Below are 22,638 nucleotides of genomic sequence, written 5' to 3' on the forward strand. Positions count from 1 at the left end.
TCCCTGGTATTTCAGCCAATCTAAGAAAAGATCCCTATATTAAACTGTATTACTTTCATCTCAACATTTAAGGGCTTATCAGCCTCTTTGTGCTAAGAGAAAGAAAAGTGTTCTCACCCTATTAAAGCTGTGTTCATGAGAGTCATCAACTTCTCCATTACTAGTCACTGGAATTTCTGCTGCTGAATTTTTGGGAGATTCTTGAGCCATGGTAGACTCCTAAAAAAAGGAGAAAAGAAATGGTCATAAATAACATTAAATCATAAAAGGCAAATAATCAAAGACTATCTTCATGTTTATAGCACTTAAAAGCCACATTATAACATTCTTAAAATAATTAAACCTACCTAGTACTTACATAATAATCACACCACTAATATAACAAAAAATACACCTGGCTTTTAAAACTGCACTCACCTTAAATTTTTTCATTAAAAACAAGTTACTTGTTGTAGGTACCGGGGGCAATTTTCTTGCTTCGCAGTGTTATGAAAGACTACTACTTACAACTGGAAAAATACTACAGAAAGCCAAGCTTGACTATGAATTTAACTAAAACAGGTCTATTTTTCCTGTTGTATATAATGGGCTTCTAAGTCTGCTTTTGTCAAAAGAAAGTTTCTTTGCTGTAACAACAATTTTTTAACTTCTATACTAGAAGAATTAAGTTTTACATTCTCGCTTTACTGTTCTAAAAGTTAAATAATATTTAAAAATACATTCCTTAATTTTACAACCATAGAAAATATAAATTTCTTTCAGAAACTAAATATAGTTAATCAATAATAGAACATCAATTATGATTGGTAAAAACTGTCTTGCTCCAACTGTATGTTATTTAAAAAAACACATGTGGCTTCAAGTTAAAACAAGAATTCATCTCTGTAAAAAAGTTCTTAAAAATAATCTACTTTCCCTTACTTTAAAAATTAAAAAACTTCAGAGTAAATAAACAATTTATTCAGCTTTTCATAGAGAACAGGTGCCCTTCCCTCCCCCCCCCATTTTTTTAACCAGTAATAGCTTTCAAAGTGTTATGTACACACATTTAACAATGGTGCCCACTATAATAAAGGCCTTGACAGAAATACATGTTAGGAACAGAATTAATACCTAACAATATATGTTCTAATGCTCAAACCTGAATCTAGTTGCTACTTGATACTACACAGAATTAAAAACATCAAACCAAACAATTAAGTAAATGTGTGTGTGTGTTTAATCTACAGACCTGAATCTACTGCCAAGAACATTATTAAGAGGTTCTTTGATTTTCTCTGAAAGAATTTTGTAAAAAAGAGATTCAAATAACTAAAATAGTGACATATGTAGCTGAAGTGTAACCTTTTTTAAATTAATTTTTAAGGAGTTAAAGAAAGGTGAAAGGCGAGGAAAACTTTTCAGAAAAAACCTGCACTACACTTTCATAATTTAGGGGATTATTACAGGCCAAGTCATACTACAGAAGGCAACATCAACGCAGATAGGTTTGTGGTCTGGTCTGTACTTCCATGAAACATCAAAAGGCTTATTAAAATACACTGGATGACATCCAACAACAGGTTTCACAGAGTGTTCTGTATATGAGTAAGTATGTGAGATAAAGATACTGTCAAATATTTGGAGGTATGACTGAAATAATCTATTCGCAACACTACAGACCAGCAATTCTCAAACTTTCTGGCCTCAGGACCCCTTTACACTCTTAAAAATCACTATGTGCCCCAAAAAGCTTTTATTTATGTGGGTTACAGCTATCAATATTTACTGTATTAGAAATTAATGGTGTAAATTTTTTAAAATATTTATTAATCCATTTTAAAGTAACAACTATAAGCCCACCTCATATTAACATAAAATCTTTTAATAAAAAATAATTATTTTTCATAACAACAAAAACTTAGTGGGAGCGGTAGCACACATTACATTTTTGCTTTACATTTTTGCAAATTTCTTTAATGTCTGACTTTATAAGAAGACAGCGGACTTTCATATCTATTTCCACATTCAATCTATTGCAAAATGGTGTTTTGTTAAAAGTATATGAAGAAAATCCAGCTTATATGGCTGTCTTTTCAAATAATTATGGATATACTTCAAAACTAGATCAAAACTTGACAAGTGGTAATTTCTTAAAAGTGAACTACAGTGTGGAATATAAAACTATAATGATGAACTTTTGATATCTATAACATTAAAAATCCATTGGTCTACCTTGTACTTTGAATGGGTCTTTTACATATGCAGGATTTGGTAATATATGCATTGGTCATTTAGAAAACACTGGTTCGATGAGTTATACAGATAATCCAAATATTGATGCAGTTCCATATATATATATATATTTTTTTTTTTGGTGAGGAAGATTGGCCCTGAGCTAACATCTGTTGCCAATCTTCCTTCTTCTGCTTAAGGAAGATTGTCGCTGAGCTAACATCTATGGCAATTTTCCTCTATTTTTGTATGTGGGATGCCACCACAGCATGGCTTCATGAGCAGTGTGTAGGTCTGTGCCTGGGATTCAAACTCGCAAACCCCAGGCTGCCAAAGCAGAGCATGCGAACTTCACTGCTATGCCACTGGGCTGGTCCCTTTATACAATTTTTTTAAGTCATATTTTTATATCTGATCTTAGAAAAGTCTTTAAGTAGTGGGAAGCTGGCAAGCTCAAGTTGGTGAATACAAATTTCCCAAAATTCTAATTTTGCTTGAAAACTTTTTTTATCACTAGCAACAAATAATGGCAGTTATTCTACTTGAAATAACAGGTTTTCCAATATATGTCTCCCAAATACCCAGCTCTGAATATAACCACAGTTTGCCTGTCCTTTTTCCAAATAAAAAATGATGTTCCATAAAAAAAGCAGTTAGTTGAGCTAAAAACTCAATCACACACGTGCTTTTCCTCAAGACAACCATTGCACTTTGTCATGCAGCAGCAGTGCTTTATGTATACTTCCCACTTCATCACACAGAATATTAAAAAGACAAGATTTAAAGCTTTTACTGCTTCATTAAAGACATTCTTGAGCGAAATTGGTGGTTTTTTTAACTTCAAGTTGGAAGAATATGACTACTAGTATAACTTGGGATAACTGCCTTGATTCCTGCTAAGACACCAGCAGTTTTATCTATCAATTCTCATGCACCATCAGTGCAAATGACACAACAATGAAAACTGCAAATATCTCAGTAATATTGAAAACAGTTTTGACCTTGAGACTCCCTGAAAGATTCTTGGGGACCCTCAGGACCTAGAGACCACACTTCGAAAAACACTGGTATAGATAAATTTAACCAACATTTAGTGAAAGCTTGTTATGTCCAAAGGCACTCTACTAGACTCTAGAGAATATAAAAAGCAAATAAGGTAGTCACTGCTCTGAGGGAAAGTACCACCGACTCAGCCTGGGAGACTGACCAGACTCTTCAGTAAATACCTAGAACATTAAGTATCTGTCCTTCTTTCTTGAGGATCCTCTAAAACCCAACCTATTGGAATAGTTAGAGACTGTAAATCCTAGGGTCTTCCTAGGCCATATTTCTTCCTAGGCCATATTTCTATTTCTTGACATCTCTAGAAATGTTCTGCTTCCCAGAGATCCTTATTTATATTACACTTCCACTTCTTTTTTTTGGCTTGAGGAAGCTTAGCCCTGAGCTGGCATCTGTGCCAATCTTTCTCTATTTTTTTGTATGTGGAACACCCCCAAAGCGTGGCTGGTGAGCAGAGTAGGTCTGCACCCAGAATCAGAACTCGGGAACCTGGGCAGCTGAAGCGAAGCACGCGGAACTTTAACCGCTCAGCCACCAGGCCGGGCCCACACTTCTACTTCTTATACAAACCTCCTTCTCTTTCTCATGACAAATTTTACACAGAATAATGTGTCTACTGTCTGACACGAAAATGAACAGACTATCTTTACATCTCCGTATCCCCAGGGTAACAGAACGAAGATCTGAGTGAACAAATGAATACTCTCCCTTTTGGTAAAGCAACGTGCTTGAGGACAGAGACAGTCTTCGCCAGCTCTGTATCCTCAGAGATTAGCCCAGGGTTTGGCAAGCAAGAAGTTCCCAATACATTTAACTGAATGGAAAGGATATCAACTACACCAAAAGTCTGATTTGTAGTTAAGAAGGTATTAAAATGAACATTATACAGTTGTGCTCTACACCCACTCTCTCCCTTGTCTCACCCACGGAGTACGTAATAACAATCATTACATCTGTAGACATCACTGCAGTAAAACAAACCAAGGGGAAACGTCTGAAATAGGAAAAAAAAAAATGTGAATTATCGAATGTCTCAAAATCAGTGTACTTCAATTATTCTGAGACAGTTATTATAAAAGACAAAAATGTGAAATTGAAATCCTAATTTGGTTAGGTCAATGAAAAAAGAACTTCAACAATAACGCAAAATCCTGCTAATGTAACTTAAAACATTTCCCAAGAAACCTTACTTATTTCCTTGCATTCCTAAATATCTTATTTAAAAAATACTGGTTTAAAAAAAGTCATATTTCAGAGTTTATGTTATCAGATTTCAAACTAGCAAGGGTATTACTAAGCGTCTCATGTAAGCCTTGAAAGTTAAAAAAAACACTTCAGAGAGACAATTCCAAAAGTTAAAGAAGGGAAAACAAAAACTCCTCTGCTTTAGGTTGGGTTCCAGGGGAAAGAGTCTCTGAAATAGAAGTCTACATGCAGGAAACTTACTGGAGTCTTCCAGTGAACGAGGGCCGTACGATCGGACAGAGCTGTGATGCTGTTATAATATTACAGGCCTTGGCCACCCGACAGGGAGCACTGAAGCTGAGGTGGCTCTCTGAAGTTGCTCCAAATTAAGGCAAGGGGGCCAGGCCTTTGTACTCCCACATCTGTCTCCCTGATCATTAGATGCAGGTTATCCCATGGGTAGGGGTGTAACTGCGGACGACGCAGCTCTCTTTGCAAGAGGCAATTCCTGGGAAGACTCAGCTATGAACCCTCACCAGGCAACACTCCCGAAATGAGGGCCTTGATCCTAAACAGGTAACTGAGCCACTCACCACAGCATCCACTATAGCCTCCTTATTACTATTGTAAAGCAGTATCTGCTTTAAAAAGATGTGGAATGTTTGGTTTAAAGGCTATCTGGCTACTTGATGCATAAATTTACAGAAGTTCACTGATTTTTACTAAGAAAAACTCTCTTTCTCAGTCTCCAATTAAGGGGTGGCCACTGATTGAACCAAAGAAGAAGCCCCAACTCAGGGCTGGCTGATCCACAGGTTATAAACTAAGAGAAGGCCAGGTGAGAAAAGCATTGCCCAATAGAAGAAAGAGGAATTTCTTGAAGTATGAATTGGGGATGCCGAGAGCATCAGTCAACTGGGATACTAGGAAGACAACTGAGAGCACAAGAAGAGCAAAGAGCAGAATTGCTGATGACAGGGCACAGCTTAAAATTCACAAAACTCTAGTTGACAAGTGTTATCAAACTTGTCAACGTCTGTTGACAAAGTTCTATCTGTGTCTAGATCTTCCTCTGTTTCTAAATTATGACCTTACGACAATCTTCTATTCTTAGATTCTTTTTTTTTATTGTGGTAAAAAATGCATCACATAAAATTTACCATCTTAATCATTTTTAAGTGTACGGTTCAGTAGTGTTAATTATATTCACACTGTTATGCAACCAATCTCCACAACTTATTCATCTCGCAAAACTGAAACTCTATACCCATTTAACAACAACTCTCCATTTTCCCTTTCCCCAAGCCCTTGGTAAGCATCATTCTACTTTCTATGAATTTGACTACAGTAGATACCTCATATCAATTGTATCATATAGTATTTGTCTTTTTGTGACTTGGTTATTTCACCTAGCATAGTATCTTCAAGATTCATCCATGCTGTAACGCATCAGAATTTCCTACCTTTTTAAGGCTAAATCATATTCCATTATATATACACATCACATTTTATTTATCCATTTATCCATCAACGGAGATTTGGGTTGCTTCCATCTCTTGGCTATTGTGAATAGTGCTGCTATGAACATGATTGTGCAGATACCTCTTCATGTCTTGCTTTCAATTCTTTTGGAAATACATCCAGAAGTGGGATTGATAGATCACATGGTAATTCTATGTTTTAATTTTTGAGGAAACACAATGCTATTTTCCATAATGGTTGCACCACTTTATATTCCCACCAAGAGTGCACAAAGTTTCCAATTTCTTCATATCCTCATCAACACTTGTTAGTTACTGTTTTTTTGATAGTAGCCATCCTACTAGGTATAAGGTGATATCTCATTGTGGTTTTGATTTGCATTTCTCTGGTGACTAGTGATGTTGAGCACCTTTTCACATGCTAGTTGGCCATTTGTATATTATCTTTGAAGAAAAGTCTATTCAAATCCTCTGTCCATTTTTTAATCAGGTAATTTGTATTTTTATTGTTGAGCTGTAGGAGTTCTTTATATATTCTGGATATTAACCCCATCATATATATGGTTTGCAGATATTTTCTCTCCTTGTGTAGGCTGCCTTTCCACTCTGTTGATTGTGTCCTTTGGTGAACAGAAGTTTTTAGTTTTGATGTAGTCCAATTTGTCTATTTTTACTTTTGTTGCCAATGCTTTTGGTGTCACGTTCAGGAAATCTTTGCCAAATCCAGTGTCATGAAGCTTCTCCCCTATGTTTTCTTCTAAAAATTCTATAGTTTTAGATCTTACATTTAGGTCTTTGACCCATTTTGAGCTGATTTTTTGTATAGTATAAGGGTCCAATTTCATTCTTTTGCATGTGGATATCCAGTTTTCTCAGCACCATCTGTTGAAGAGACTTTCCTTTTCCATTGAATTCTCTTGGTATCCTAGATTCTTTTGAGATTTCTATTTTCCTCACTGCCACTGCATCCTTACAATACACCCAGATTACTTGTGGCTACTGGAGTTAAGTTTCTGTTCCTTGCAAGTAAGAGATGTACAGACACTAAGTATTTGGTCTCTAATCCAACCAGAAGACTAAGATCTAGCTATCTAAAGAATCATCACTCTTTTAAATTGTTAGGTATGTTCTTACTTTCTTCCTCCTAAAAATAGCTGGTGATTCAACAGGTATTTACTATCTTCTAAGCAATGTGCATGTGATAAAATAGAAATGGAAATCAGGTCTTAGGCTTCCAGGAACTTAAAGTGTATTGGTAGATAAAAAATAATTATAATATAGTGTGGTGAGCACCAGAGGGAAGCACTTAACAATGTAGTGAGCACTAAGAGGGAAAATTTAATCAGAAGTAATATTTAAGCTACATCTTTTAGAATGACAGATGGGGACACAGTAAGGAAGAGATTCTAAATAGAAGGAATAATAGGAGCACAGTGGAAAAAGAGCCTAATACATTCTAGAATCTGCAAGTAAAGGGACTTGGCTAGAATGTTAACCACTCACTGATACATTCATTTGTTCAACTAATTTAGTGAGCTCTCTAACGTGTCAGGCACAATTTCAGACACACAGGACAGAGTGGTGAACCAAACTCCCTAGCCTCATAGAGCTTACATTCTGGTTGGAGAATACAAACAAATAAATACACATGTCATACAGTCATAAATACTAATGGACATGTATAAATGCACATGTGTTCATGCATGTGCTGTTTTAAATAGGGTGGTCAGGGAAAACCTCAAAACCTCCTATTTCTGTGAGACCTGAATAAAATGAGGAAGTGAGCCATAAAGATATCCAGAAGTACAGCATTCCAGGCAGACAGAATAGTAAATACAAAGATGAGGAGGTGGGAACATGCTCCGCTTTTCAGGAACAAGAAGACCATGCAGCTTGAGGGGAAAGCTAGGGGAGAACAGTAGGAAATGTCAGAGAGGCAGCCAGTGGCAAGAACATGTGTGGCTTTAGAGACCATCAAAAGAACTTTAAATTTTACTCTGAGTGAAATGAGAAGCCACTTGAGGGTTTTGAACATAAAAGTGAAAATGATCTGACTTTATGTTTAAAAAGGATCACTCTTTTCCTGCCGTGTGGAATTAAACTATAACCGAGCAAGGGTAGAAGCAAGGAGAACAATTAGGAGGCTAATGGAATAAGCTAGGCAAGAGATGACAGTGGCTTAGAGTAGGGTGATAGATGAGGCCCAGGAGGTAAGTGGTCAGACTGTGTGTATAAAGACAGATGTGGGAGATGGGAAAAAGAGAGGAGGTCAAGGATAACTACAAAAGTTTTTGGCCTGAACAGCTGGAAAGGTGGAATTGCCATTAACAGACCTGGGAAAGACTTGGGGAGGAGCATGATGTAGAGGAAACATGAAGAGTTTAGTTTAGACATATTAAGGTTAACAAGCCTTAATATACAGGCCCTACTATACATCCAAGTGGATAAAGTTAGAAGGCTCTTGGATACATGAGCCTGAAGTCCAGAGGAAAGCTTGAAGCTGGGGATAAGAAATTGAGAAGTCATCAATGTATAGATAACATTTAAAATCTTTTGACTGGATAAGATCACCTTGAACAGGGATCAGCAAACCTTTTCTATAAAGGACCAAATAGCAAACATTTTAGGCTTTGTAGGCCATAAGCTGTCTGTGACAACTACTCAACTCTGCTGTTGAAGCCCCAAAGCAGCCACAGACAATCTGTAAATGACTAGACATGGATTTGGCTTGATCCTTGAGCTAGAAAGTCAATGTAGATAGAAAAGAGGAGTCTGTAGACTAAGCTTGGGGATATCCCAATATTTGGACAAGGGAGGAGCCAGCAAAGAAAATTTATAAGGATTGGCAAGTAAGGTAGAAGAAAAATCATAGCAGGAGGCTTCTGAGCTTAGGTAAAAAGAAGACAGGTCTCTGCCTCTGGGACTGCTGGACTAAGACCCTACTGAATCTCCCCATTGCTGTACAGAAAACAACTATAAAACCTGAACATAATTTAAAAAGCAATTACTTGAAGGTACTGGAGAGTAAAAAGAAGCAGAGACTGGTGGAGAGGGCATGCTTGCTTGGAGGAGGGGCGACAGTGAGCTATACAAGCAAGTTTCCATCTTCCTGCCTTTTAGCCTAAAACTAAGTCCTATTCATGCTATGCACCCAGTATTTGCCAGAGTACTCTGGGGAAAACTGTAGTTCTTTTGAGTTGAGCTGACAAAACTAAAGGGAATGGGAGTATCCTGAAAAGGAAAGATCTAGAAAGAGGATTCCCAAACTCTGGCTACTCACATCTGTGACTAACCCCAGAACGCACTTGCACAGAACAGACTTAAAAGAGCTCAGCTAAAGACAGAAGATTTGAATTGAGACCAGAGCTGCTGCCCAAGAAACAGTTTGTAATGCAAGTACAGCCAAGAAAATCATCTGCTAAAACAAAGGAAGCAATACTCACTGGAGAAAAATAAAATAATCTAAGAATCTCCACATCTCAATGTTCAAAACATTCAGAATACAATCCAAAATTACCTAGTCTGACTCTACAAGGAACTAGAGGTTGGAACTAACAGGAAAGGGTTTTAAAGACTCTATTATGACTACTTCAATTAAGTAAAACAAAATATTTTTTGTTTCTGTTTGTTTGTTTTTGAGGAAGATTAGCCCTGAGCTAACATCTGCTGCCAATCTTCCTCTTTCTGCTGAGGAAGACTGACCGTGAGCTAACATCCGTGCCCATCTTCCTCTGCTTTATATGCGGGACACTTACCACAGCATGGCTTGCCAAGCGGTGCCATGTCCACACCCGGGATCTGAACCAGCAAACCCCAGGCCGCCGAAGCGGAACACATGAAGTTAACCGCTGTGCCACCAGGCCAGCCCACAAAATATTTTTAATGAATGAAAAAATCTCATTGAAAAAATAGGAAATCTCAGCACAGAAACAGAAACAGTAAAAATGAAGCAAATAATTCTAGAATTGAAAACTATAATTTCTCAAAGAAAAGTTCACTGGATGAACTTAGCCAAATGGAGATGACAGAGGAAAGAGTAAGTGGACCTAAATATCAAAGGTAAAGAACAGAGAGAAAGAAGAATGAAGAAAAAAAGAGCTTCAGAGACCTATTCGATGATATTAAATGTTCCAATTTGCATGTAATTAAAATACAAAAAGAAGAGGAGAGAGAAAATGGTACAGAAAAAGTATCTGAAGAATTAATGGCCAAAATTTTCCAAATTTGATGAAAAACAAAAATTTATAGATATAAGATGCTTAACAAACACCATGCATAATAAACACAAAGTCCATACCAAGGTACATCATAGTCAAACTATTTATAGGCAAAGACAAAGAGCTAACCTCAAAGCAGCAAGAGAAAAACAATACATTACTATCAGGGAACAGCAATCCAACTAATGGTTGATTTCTCATCAGAAACTATAAAGGCCAGAAGAGAGTGGAACATTTTTAAAGGAGTGAAAGAAGAAAACTGTCCAACCAGAATTCTATATCCAGTGAAAATATCCTTTAAGTATAAAGAGGAAATTAAGGTTATTTTCAGATAAAACCAAGAGAATTCATCACCAGTAGACCTGCACTATAAAAACGCTGAAGGAAGTTCTTCAGGCTGAAGGGAAATAAAACCAGATAGAAACATGGATGTTCAGAAAAGAATGAGGAGGAAATGAAATGGTAAATACCTGGGTAAATGCAAAAGACTATTTTTTTTCTTTTTGCCTTTTCCTCTCAATTTCTTTGCAAACTATATTACCTGCTTGAAGAAAATGTTATAATTTCTGTGGTTTGTAAGGTATCTAGATGCAAAATACATAACAACCATATCAAAGAACAAGGGAGGAGATAAGGAAAATATAGACCTAAAAGGTTGCAAAAATTTCTATGTTTTAAGTGAAGCAGTACATTATCAATTCTAAGTGGAATATGAAAAGTTTAAGATATATACTATAATCCTTATGGCAACCACTAAAAGTATAATGCAAAGAAGTATAGCTAAAAAGCCATCAGGAAAATAAAAACGGAATTCTTTAAAATATTCAAATAATCAAAGAATAAATAAAAAGACAGGAAAAGAGGAGAGGAAAAGAACAGAAGAAAGAAAAGTATAAAGCAAAGAAACTAAAAAGGTAGATACAAATGACCCATATCAATAATTGCATTAAACATTAGAATAAATATTTCAGTTAAAAGGCAGAGACTGTCAGAACAGATACATTTTTAAAAATAACCCTACTATTCACTATTTATGAGAGACATACTTTAAAGACAAAGATATAAATAGGCCGAAATTAAATGAATGGAGAAAGATAAACCATGAAAAGAGTAGGCATAAGAAGGTTGACAAGACTTTATTAATATCTGATAAAATAGTTTAAAAAAAAGTATTACCAGATATAAAGAGACACATTTCATGATGAAAAAAGGATCATTTCATCAGAAATATATAACAATCATAAATGTGCATGTTGATCCCAATAACAGAGCTTCAAAATAAATGAAACACTGCCAGAATTAAAGGGAGAAACAGACAGATCCACAACCATAGGTGGAGATTTTACCACTACTCTCATAGCAAGTGAAACAACAACCAGACAAAGAAAATCATCATAGACATAGAAGATCCGAACACTATCAGCCACCTTGACTGATATTTATAGAAGAGTGACTCAATAATGGCATAATACACATTATTTTCATGTGAACACATGTTTAGCAAAACAGATCATATTTCAGGCCATAAAACCAGCCTCAAGATTGAAACCAGGGGCCCACCCCATGGCCTAGTGGTTAAGTTCGGCATGCTCTGCTCTGGTGGCCCGGACTCGGCTCCCACGTGCAGACCTACCCCACTCATTGGTAGCCATGCTTTGGTGGTGACCCACATACAAAATAGAAAAACACTGGTTTGGATGTTAGCTCAGGGTGAATCTTTCTCAAGCAAAAAGAAGACGACTGGCAAAAGATCTTAGCTCAGAGCAAATCTTCAAGAAAAAGAGGAAGACTGGCAACAGATGTTAGCTCAGGGCAAATCTTCCTCAGCAGGAGAAAAAAAAAAAAGATTGAAACCATATAGAGTATGTTCTCTGACCACAGTGGAATTAAATTACAATCAATCATAAGATATCCAGGAAAACCCCCAAAATTTGGAAACTAAACAACACATCTAAATAATTAATGGGACAATGAAGAAATCACAAAAGAAAAAAATACTTCGAACTGAATGATAAGGAAAACATAACCACTATTTGCAGGGTACACCTAAAACAATGCTTAGAGAGACATTTATAGCTTTAAATGTTTACTTTTGTGTAGAAGACAGATCCTTTTTTTTTTTTTAAGATTTTATTTTTCCTTTTTCTCCCCAAAGCCCTTCAGTACATAGTTGTGCATTTTTAGTTGTGGGTCCTTCCAGTTGTGGCACGTGGGACGCTGCCTCAGCATGGTCTGACAAGCAGTGCCATGTCTGCGCCCAGGATCCAAATTGGCGAAACCCCGGGCTGTCGAAGCAGAGAGCGTGAACTTAACCACTCCGCCACGGGGCCAGCCCCAGAAGAAAGATCTGAGGTTGCACCTTAAGAAAATAGAAAAAAGCAAATTCAACTTAAAGTAAGCAGTAGGAAAGAAATAATAAGAAAGACCAAAAATCAAGGAAACAGTAGAAAAACTGGCCTGTATACTCCAAAAAGCTTAAGCTAAAGAAAAAAGTACGTGAACTGCTGTAGATAAACAGAGACAAAATAAATGACAGCGAAATACAACATACAATCTGGACGGGATCACAAACTAGGCAAAAGAGTCGCTGTAAAGGACATTATCGGAACAACTGTGGACTAAATAATAGCGGTATATCAATTTTTTAATTACATTTTCTAATTTTGATAAATGTACTGAGATTATATAAGAGAAAGTCCTTGTTCTTAGGAATAAAGGGACATCATATCTGCAAACCAGTCCCAAATGGTTAAAGAAACTATATACAGAGAGAGAAAATGTTAAAGTACATGGGACAAAACAATGATTGGTGAATCTGGGTAAAGAGCTTATGTTTTCTGTATGAAATCTTATCAAAATTAAAGTTTTAAAAATAAAAATAACAGGCTAGAAAAGTATACAGAAGGCTATCGTGGCGGGCTTTATAACACCAGGACAATGACATGTGGACTGTATCCTGAAAAGGAGAAGGAAGAAGACGGTAGCAAAGAGTCTGATCAATTTATTTTAGAGAACAGTCTGGTAGGAGGTTAGACTGAGGGGAAGGAAAGAAAGACTGGAGGTAGAAAAACTACTTAGGAGGCTATTTTACAGTCAAAGTAAGAAATAGTAAAGATCTAAATTAAGGTTGTTGGAATGAAAAAAGGTGGATCCGAGAGTTATTCAGGAGGGAAAAGTAAGAGACTTACAGAGCGACTGGATTGTGGGAGAGACAGGAGGAGGAGGCATCTAGGATGACCAATGCCCCCTCCCTGTGCCCTACCCAATTTGTGGCTTGGGCAACTAGAAAGAAGAACATGTGCACTAAGTGGGAAAAGCAGGTTTATTTGGCTTGGAAAGGTGAGAAAGTGAGTTCAGTTGCAGACATTCTGAATTTGAGAATGTCTGTGGGCTACTCAGGTCCACTAGTGCACTAGGAATTTGGGAACGCAGGTCTAGAGCTCCAGGCTGAAGACCTAAATCTGGGAGTTATTGCTGTAGGGATGTGGATGGTGTGAACCGATAAGAGGGACAAGAGCAGAAGCTGAAGGGAAACATCCAGTGGAACTTTAAAAGGCAGAGAATATGGAAAAAAGAGTCAGTAGGCTGGATGGCGGGGGAGGCAATCAAGTTCACAACGCAGACTTAGCAGAGAAAACTACAGTAGTGGGACTATGTGTTGTTCTAGTTTGTAACTTTATATAGGAAACAAATGTTCTGAGAATGAGCAGTACGGAGCCAGCTCTGATGGCCTAGTGGTTGAAGTTTGACGTGCTCCGCTCTGGCAGCCTGGGTTTGGTTCCCGGGCGCAGAACCACACCACTCATCTGTGAGTAGCTATGCTGTGGTGGCAGCTCACATAGCAGAAACTAGAAGAACTTATAATTAGAATATACAACTATTTACCGGGACTTTGGGGAGGAAGAAAAAAGAGAAAGATTGGCCACACATGTTAACTCAGGGAGAATCTTTCCCAGCAAAATGAGAAGTACAGCGATAAACTAATACCATTTTATGCCATAAAGCAGGTAATAGGAATATCATTTGCCAAAAGATATACAAAAATTCCAGCTATTATCTATTCATTTTCTTACCCACAAAAAATGACCTTCTTTTAGGAACAACATTTACTAAACATTAATTATAGGAGTAAAAATTAACAGCCAACACACAAATGGGCAGAATGGGGCTCAAAACCAAAAACTCCATGTCATCTCCCTGGGCAAAAACCATTCACAGTACTTCACTCATGCTTTAAATTGAAGTTGAATTTAAATTTAAATTAAATTAGACACTCAAAATAATTACACAAAAGGCTTTGGGGAAATAATTATGTCCTTAGAAATAAAAATGGAATCTCTTTTGTTCCAAAGTTCATGTTATTTAAGATCTGCTATGGTCTGAATGTTTCTATCTCCCCGAAAATTCTTAGGTTGAAATCCTAATGCCCAATGTGATGGTATTAGGAGGTGGGGCCTCTGGGAGGTGACTGGGTCATGAGGGTGGAACCCTCATCAATGGGATCAGTGTTCTTATAAAAGAGGCCCCGCAGAGCATCCTAGCCCTTTCCACAAGTGAGGATACATGGAGAAGTTGGCAGTCTGCAACTTGGAAGAGAGCCTTCATCAGAACCTGACCATGCCAGCACCCTGATCTTGGACTTCCAACCTCTACAACTGTGACAAATAAATTTCTGTTGTTTATAAGCCACCCAGTCTGGGTATTTTGTTGTAGCAGCCAGAAGGGACTAAGACAAGGGCCTTCACAATAGGGGCCAATCAACTTTCAGGCTTTACTTCTCTTAACTTTACCCTTCTAAAGATCCTCTACTACTAAACCTACTTAACTTGTTATTTCTGGAATGAAATGCACTTTGACATCTGTAAAAATTTGCTCAAATGGTTTCCAATGTTTAAAATATTCTTCTAGCTTCATATCTGGTAAAATCCTGCCCATAATTTAAGGCTCAGCTCAAATGTTACCTTTTCTATAAAACTTACTCCAAAGCCTCAGAGAGACAGCAAGGTATAAAGAGAAGGGTTAAGAATTTGAACTATGAGAGACTTCAGCTAAAATCCCAGCCCTATAATATAACAGTTGCTCTGTGATCTTTGTTACTTAATCTTATTTTTCTCACCTATAAAATTAAGAAAATATTCACATCTCAGATAATACTTGAGGGAAGATATATTCAAAGCACTTATAAAGAGTACCTAGCACACAGGAGGCATTCATCAAATAACAGAAAGATGCTTCCAGTGGTGTGCCAGCAAATGTTTAACAACCAGTACTCCAAAAATAAAAATAATAATAAAGCCTAATTTGTGGCATTTGCCCATTTCCATGGTGTCAACACTCCCACTAGGGCCAATTTCAGGCTTCCAACATGACCTCACTGAATCCAGAGGTAGGAAGGGATGTGCAGTAGCACATAATTATATGGTATTTACATCACAGAATACCATAGACATACATAACCTCAACAGTATAGATAACAGTAAAATATGTAAAATAGGAACTGAAAAGTCTTGAGAACTTATCATTGTTTTTTTTTGAGGAAGATTATCCCTGAGCTAACAACCACCACCAATCCTCCTCTTTTTGCTGAGGAAGATTAGCCCTGAGCTAACACCTGTGCCCATCTTCCTCTATTTTATATGTGGGATGCCTGCCACAACATGGTTTGACAAGCTGTGCATGGGTCCACGCCCAGGATCCGAACCAGCAAACCCCAGGCCATGGAAGTGGAGCGTGTGAGCTTAACCACTATACCACCTGGCCAGCCCCTTATCATCTTTGTTTTTAATATACGTATTTTAAATTTTAAGTTTATATAATTTAATTTTTAAGTAATGTCTGTGTTTAACAGCTGGCTTATAAAAGCTGGAAATGGTGTGCTGCTGGTATCTTGAAGGTATAGGCCAGGGATGTTGCCAGACATCCTACAATGTGGAGGATAATCCCCCACAATAAAAAATGATCTAGCCAAATATGTCATAGGTGAAAAACTCTGTAAACAGCTTTTTGCTATAAACTGCTTCTTACACTAGCAGGCCCCAAGGATCTTAATACTTACTCACTTTAATGTCATAAATGTAACCTATTTCAAAGCATGAGACCAACTCCATTGGGGGAGAATAACTCCCCCATACCCTCATTTGGCAAACCACTTAACACTACCCATCACTCCAGTAAACTTTCTCAACACTACAATAGCTATAACATGACTCATAAAAGTGCTTACAGTCTGACCCCTACCTACTTTCCCAGCTGCTCCTCATACCATACTCTCCCCTAACTCTCTCCATACTGGCCGATTAGGCAACCAAATGTCTACTAACTTCATTTTCACCATCAGGATGCACAGTAACTCTTCCCCATGTCAATTCAACTCCTAGTCTATAGCTTTTTCTGTAGCTGCCTCAAGACCTAGGCTAAAAGAAAAAAGCTCGTGTAACGTTTTTCTGGCACTACTTATGTTTTTCAAATCCTGAAAATATACCTTGACATTAACATTAAAAAACGCTTTACATATGATGGTCAGCATTTACAGGTGAACACCCCGTGGAAAATAAAAGACACAGCATTAACAAAAATTCACCCAAAGACTAAAAAAATCCACCTTAATAATGTAAGAGAAGGCATACTGGAAATAAGTTTCTTGCTGTTATCAATATATTACATTATTAATGACAAAATCTAATTTCTAAAATGCTTAGAAATGAGGTAGAAATTTCCTAGAAAGGATGTAAAAGAACTTGTCTTAGCCTTAATTAGACTTCTGGAACTATACAAGGTGTTATATCTTCTAAAATACACACTTAACATTGATCTTTAATCCAATCTATCACTGAGCAAGCACAAATAAAGTGGTATAATAATAAGCTTAAAATTTTTCCAATTACTTCTTAAATCTACCATTTAAAAAAAGTTATTTGAGGGGCCGGCCCCGTGGCCAAGTGGTTAAGTTTGTACGCTACGCTGCAGGCGGCCCAGTGTCTCGTTAGTTCGAATCCTGGGCGCGGACATGGCACCGCTCATCAAGCCATGCTGAGGTGGCATCCCACATGCCACAACTAGAGGGACCCACAGCTAAGAAAATACAACTATGTACTGGGGGGCTTTGGGGAGAAAAAGGAAAAACATAAAATCTTTAAAAAAAAAAAGAGTTATTTGAAAATTCATTAAAAAGTGCTGTGAAATATTTCCAATGCTCAGTCCACTGAGTGCATATATTCAGTAGGTATTTTGTTCTGCTATCAAGTAGTTGTATTTTCTTCTAATTTAAAGGACTAAATTCTTAATTTTAGTCAATTCCAGACAAAAGAGCACAGAAGAAAGTAAACAGTGTGAAAGAAGAAAAGAAAAAAGGGGCCACAAATATTCAACACTAATTGTTCTAGTTATGGCTTCAGACAATGAAGGTCGCAGTGTGTGATGGACTAATTATGCATGTCAACAGAGACCATATTTTGTCCAGTACCAAACAGCATAAATGCCTTCCATGTCAGATGAAATTATTCAGATTTTTGTTTGCCTACAAGAAGAGAAAGCAATTCTATTAAACTTATAATTCAAATAGTCTTTGAAATTTCCTTCTGTACTAGTAAAAACACGAGCTTCTTTAAAAATGGTTAACAAGTATGATTTCACTCATATGTGGAAGATAAGCAAAAACATGGAGAAAAGAACAGATTAGTGGTTACCAGAGGGGAAGGGGGTGGGAGGAGGGTGACAGGGGTAAAGGGGTACATGTGTATGGTGATGGATAAAAACTAGATTATTTGTGGTGAGCACGATGCAGTCTATACAGAAACCAATATATAATAATGTACACCCGAAATTATACAATGTTATAAACCAATATGACCTCAATAAAATTTTAAAAATGGTTCACATATTTATTACAAAGTGTTCATTCAACGTGGTTCAAAAGCATTAGGTGTATAAGTTTACTAGGTGAAGTCTCAGGAGAACTAACCAAGGTGTCAGGAGATGTGGATTCACGGACCAGCTCTGCCTCTTTTTAGAATCTTACAGAAGTCACTTTACTTCCCTCAACTTCAATTTCCTCACTTATAAAATGAGATTTTAACCTATATATCATACAGCTATTATAAGAACCAAATGTGAAATTGCCTGGAGAACTGAAAATGCTATTTGAAGATGTTATTATTATATCACATTGATTTCAGCTCAGGACCAACAGGACAAATACTGGCGTAGCTCCATCAATACTAGTATTTATCAGCACAGCTACTCTTCCTAACTTTGTCACTATGAGTACCCTAATTACACTTTTCTAAAACAGACCAATTATCAAGACAGAGTTGAATTATTGTTACAAATGTTATTGCTTATAACTTTGTTCTTTTTTTTCTTTATTCTATCTTGGCAATATCAAGGTTTTAAAAGGAAGATGACCCTCAAACCTATTATTATAAAAGGATGGATAAAGCAAATGTGGTAAAATCCAGATAAATATTGAATCTGGATAATGAGTATATGGAAATTCATTCACTATTTAACCTTTATTTCATCTACTGCAAATGTTTCTTAACAAATGTTCTAATCTGTGTCAACACTTAATTTGTCTATTTTCAACCACATGCTACCTGAATACTGCATCTCAAACCTTCTCCCAACCTTCTCATCTTCTGCCTGTCATTTTCATTTTTATGTCAAGCCACCATTCCTCAAACACACCAATCTTATTTTTGCCCTTACTGCTTCCTCTTCCTGGAAGGTTCTTACTCCCAGAATTCCACATGACTCCCACATCTCATTCAAGTTTCTGCTCAAACATCACTAAGAAGGGCCTTCCCTGAGCAGCTGACGTAAAACAGCACTCTTCATCACTCATTAGCCCCTTATCCTGCTGAGTGATGGTCAAGACTACTTTACACTGCATTAGAAAATAATTTATGTATATGTTTAACATGTCTGGCTCCCTCCCCAATATGGTTACAACATAAAAGCCAACTCCTCCTGACACTCAAAATCCTTCCATGATCTGAACTATCTTCTTTCCACCAATTATGCTTCTTCAGATGCCCTACTAAGTCAAACTAATTACTCATACCTCTTCATACATGTCTCTCAATCTCCCTTCTCTATGCCTTTGCTCAAGCAGTGACCATCATCACTCAAATACTCAAATTCTACTCACTATAAAACTCAGTTTAGGGGCTGGCCCCGTGGCCGAGTGGTTAAGTTCACGCGCTCCGCTGCAGGTGGCCCAGTGTTTCGTTGGTTCGAATCCTGGGCGCAGACATGGCACTGCTCATCAAACCACGCTGAGGCAGCGTCCCACATGCCACAACTAGAAGGACCCACAACGAAGAATATACAACTACGTACTGGGGGGCTTTGGGGAGAAAAAGGAAAAAAGATAAAATCTTAAAAAAAAAAAAAAAAACTCAGTTTAAATGCCACTTCCACTGATATTCCTGGCTGATATTCCTCTGAACTGTCACAGTTCTTTATCTGTACCACTCTAAAGGCATTATTATTCTACATTTTATTTATTTATTTGAAAATTTCCTCTATTAATCAACAGGCACCTTGAATGCAGGATCTTTACCCAATTCACTTTTTAGACCTCTGGGTTACTCACGTAAAAGAAGAATGCAAATATTTGTATATTCTTTTTGGCTATTAGAAATTGGTGTGTGGGGGCTGGCCCCATGTCCGAGTGGTTAAGTTTGCATGTTCCACTTCAGTGGCCCAGTGTTTCGTTGGTTCAAATCCTGGGCACGGACATGGCACCGCTCATCAAGCCACGCTGAGGTGGCGTCCCACATGCCACAACTAGAAGGACCCGCAACTAAGAATATACAACTATGTACTGGGGGGCTTTGGGGAGAAAAAGGAAAAAAATAAAGTCCTTAAAAAAAAAAAAGAAATTGGTGTATGCATTAGTGTTATTATACTGAAGGGCAGAGAGAAAAGAATTCAAGCAATGAGCCCATGATACACCAATAAATACCTAACACAACTACTTTGCTTTCTTTCCTTTGTTGTTGTTGTTAAAAACAGATTTTAGGGCCGGCCCGGTAGCACAAATGGTCGCACATGCCGTTTGGGCAGCCCAGGGTTTGCCGGTTTGGATCCCGGGCGTGGACCTATACATTGCTTTTCAAGTCAAGCTGTGGCCGGCGTTCCACCTATAAAGTAGAAGAAGATGGGCATGGATGTTAGCTCAGGGCCAATCTTCCTCAGCAAAAAAGAGGAAGATTGGTGGCAGATGTTAGCTCAGGGCTAATCTTTCTCCAAAAAAAAAAAAAAAAAAGACTTTAAGACTTTATTTGCTTGTTTTCCAACTTCCTGTCTTCTACCTTTAAATTTAAATAATTTTTTTCCTATTTAGTTTCTTAAATTTACTCATCTTTTCCATTTCTCTTTGGGTTCTAATCACAGATCTGTTCCTCATTAGCTATGTTAACCTCTCCAAGTCTCTGTTGCCTAATCTATAAAATGAGGGCGAAAACCTCAACTACAAACAGGGTTACTGCAGTATTAAATGAGATAATATATGTAAAACCCAGCACAGTGCCTGGCACCTAACAGGTTCTCAGTGAATGGTACCTATTAGGCCATTATTTCTTCCACTGATATAGAAGCTGCAGTTCTTGGTTCTCTTACTGAGTCCAGTCTGAGTCTTACTGAGTCTGAGCCTTCTGTTGCTTTTTCAGACCTTTCACGTCATGCTACTAAATTTAACAGCAACGTAATAATGGGCATTAGCCAGTCCTTCTAAGCCCTGCAACCAATTATTCCACGTTGTGTTCAAGCCTTGCCAGTTCCTCTAAGTCAGTCACTACCTCTCTGAAAGTTAAATATGTTCAACATATAAATGGGGAAAATAATAGTTGTTCCACTTATCTAACTGAATTATACCAAATTGTCCTAAGATCAAGGTGGGGCAATATGAAAGTGCTACTCTGTAAATCTTTAATTTAATAAATAAATAAATCTCTATAAATATGAGAGGTATTACTAGTACTAGGCATTCAAAAAACATCTGGTGACTTGAAGTCAATATAAAACTAACTTCTTAATATCTTTGTCTTTAATCTGATGAACTAGAACAGTGGTTCTTAGTGGTATATATTAGAATCACCTGTAAAATCTCCAGGAAGAAAACAAAAAAACACGGCCTAGGGTCTATCACTATAGATTCAGATTCAGTGAGTCTGAAGTGAAGTCCAGGACTCAATACTTCTTTTTTAAAAAACTCTATACTTGGATTTTGTTGCATACCTAACTAGAGAAAGAATATGGTAGATGAGCTCAAATATGGACCTATTACTACCATTATTTCAACACAAACTTCATTTCATATTTGAATTAAAAAGTATAGTTTGACTTCCACTTTTACGTTCATTTTAATGTGACAGGTATACTCTAGAATTTCAGATGCACAAATGCAAATGGTAACGTATCTCCCATTATGAAAAAATCTCTTTCTCTCTTCCCACCCCTTTCCGGTGTCTATGTGTATTAGTTTGTTTAGAATGGCACATGTTTAGACCAACTAAGTCAATCTGGACAGTCAAAAACTTTGATTGAAACGGTCTGACTTTAAACAACATAAATACCACCCAATCACCTCAGAATTAGACTTGGCTTCTTCTGTGGCTGGTTTAGATGCACCCAGAGTTGTAGTATCATTGCTGCAGTCAGACATGCCTAAAAGTAAATGTTTTAAGCACACATTAAATAATTTAGTTAACAGAGCTCTACCACCTCATCGACATTCTTACAAATACTCCACAACGTAACTAATTGATTTGCAGTCAGAATTTGCTTTCCAAAACTATCTACAATCATGAGTATCTATTGATTCTAAGAGGCAAACAATTTAAAAAAAAAATCTCAGAAAAAGTATGCAGAATATAAAAATACATACCTCAATGATTAAAAAATAATTTCATAAAATCATTTTAGATATGAAACACAATTTAAAAGATCAGAGTGTCAACCTGATTTGACAGATGAAAAAACTGAGATCCAAAGATGTCTGAAGCCAAAAATATGTTATTTATGACCCATATGAAACCGAAGTTTCAGACCTCTTCCACCTCCCTGGCCACTGCTCTTTAGTACTGATAACAGATATGACTGTCCATTGTCTAAGTCAAAAACTATACTCAGATTTCATCCAATAAAAGTTTAATCTGCTACTTCTGCTTTTTTTTTTTTTTAAAGATTAGCACCTGAGCTAACATCTGTCGTCAATCTTTTTTTCTTCTTCTTCTTCTTCTCCCTTAAGTCCCCCAGTAAGTAGCTGTATATTCAAGTTGTAGGTCCTTGTGATTGTGCTATGTGGGATGCCACCTCAGCATGGCCTGATGAGCAGTGCCACGTCTGCACCCAGGATCCGAACCAGCGAAACCTGGGTTTCGTGAAACCCTGGCCACCGAAGTGGAGCACACAAACTTAACCACTAGGCTATGGGGCCGACCCTTGCTACTTCTGCTTTTAACTTATTCAAAAAC

At 37.2% G+C, this 22,638-nt stretch overlaps 1 protein-coding gene across 16 annotated transcripts in view; it reads right to left on the bottom strand.

Annotated features, from left to right (window-relative positions):
* Window positions 1–22,638, bottom strand: part of ARFIP1 (ARF interacting protein 1) — a 121,352-nt gene that overhangs the window by 79,533 nt on the left and 19,181 nt on the right. For 8 of the 16 annotated variants that reach the window (XM_070611546.1, XM_008536461.2, XM_070611551.1 and 5 more), the window contains exon 2: window positions 118–219. In XM_070611546.1, coding sequence (XP_070467647.1) covers window positions 118–210 — 93 coding nt within the window. In that variant the 5' untranslated portion in view covers window positions 211–219. Of the gene's footprint in view, window positions 1–117; window positions 220–12,249; window positions 12,519–21,749; window positions 21,830–22,638 lie in introns of those variants that run through there. The other 8 variants (XM_008536459.2, XM_070611544.1, XM_008536458.2 and 5 more) reach the window with 3 other exon arrangements.

The sequence above is a fragment of the Equus przewalskii genome, chromosome 2 (genome assembly GCF_037783145.1).
Source record: "Equus przewalskii isolate Varuska chromosome 2, EquPr2, whole genome shotgun sequence".
In the NCBI taxonomy this organism is placed as follows: Eukaryota; Metazoa; Chordata; class Mammalia; order Perissodactyla; family Equidae; genus Equus; species Equus przewalskii.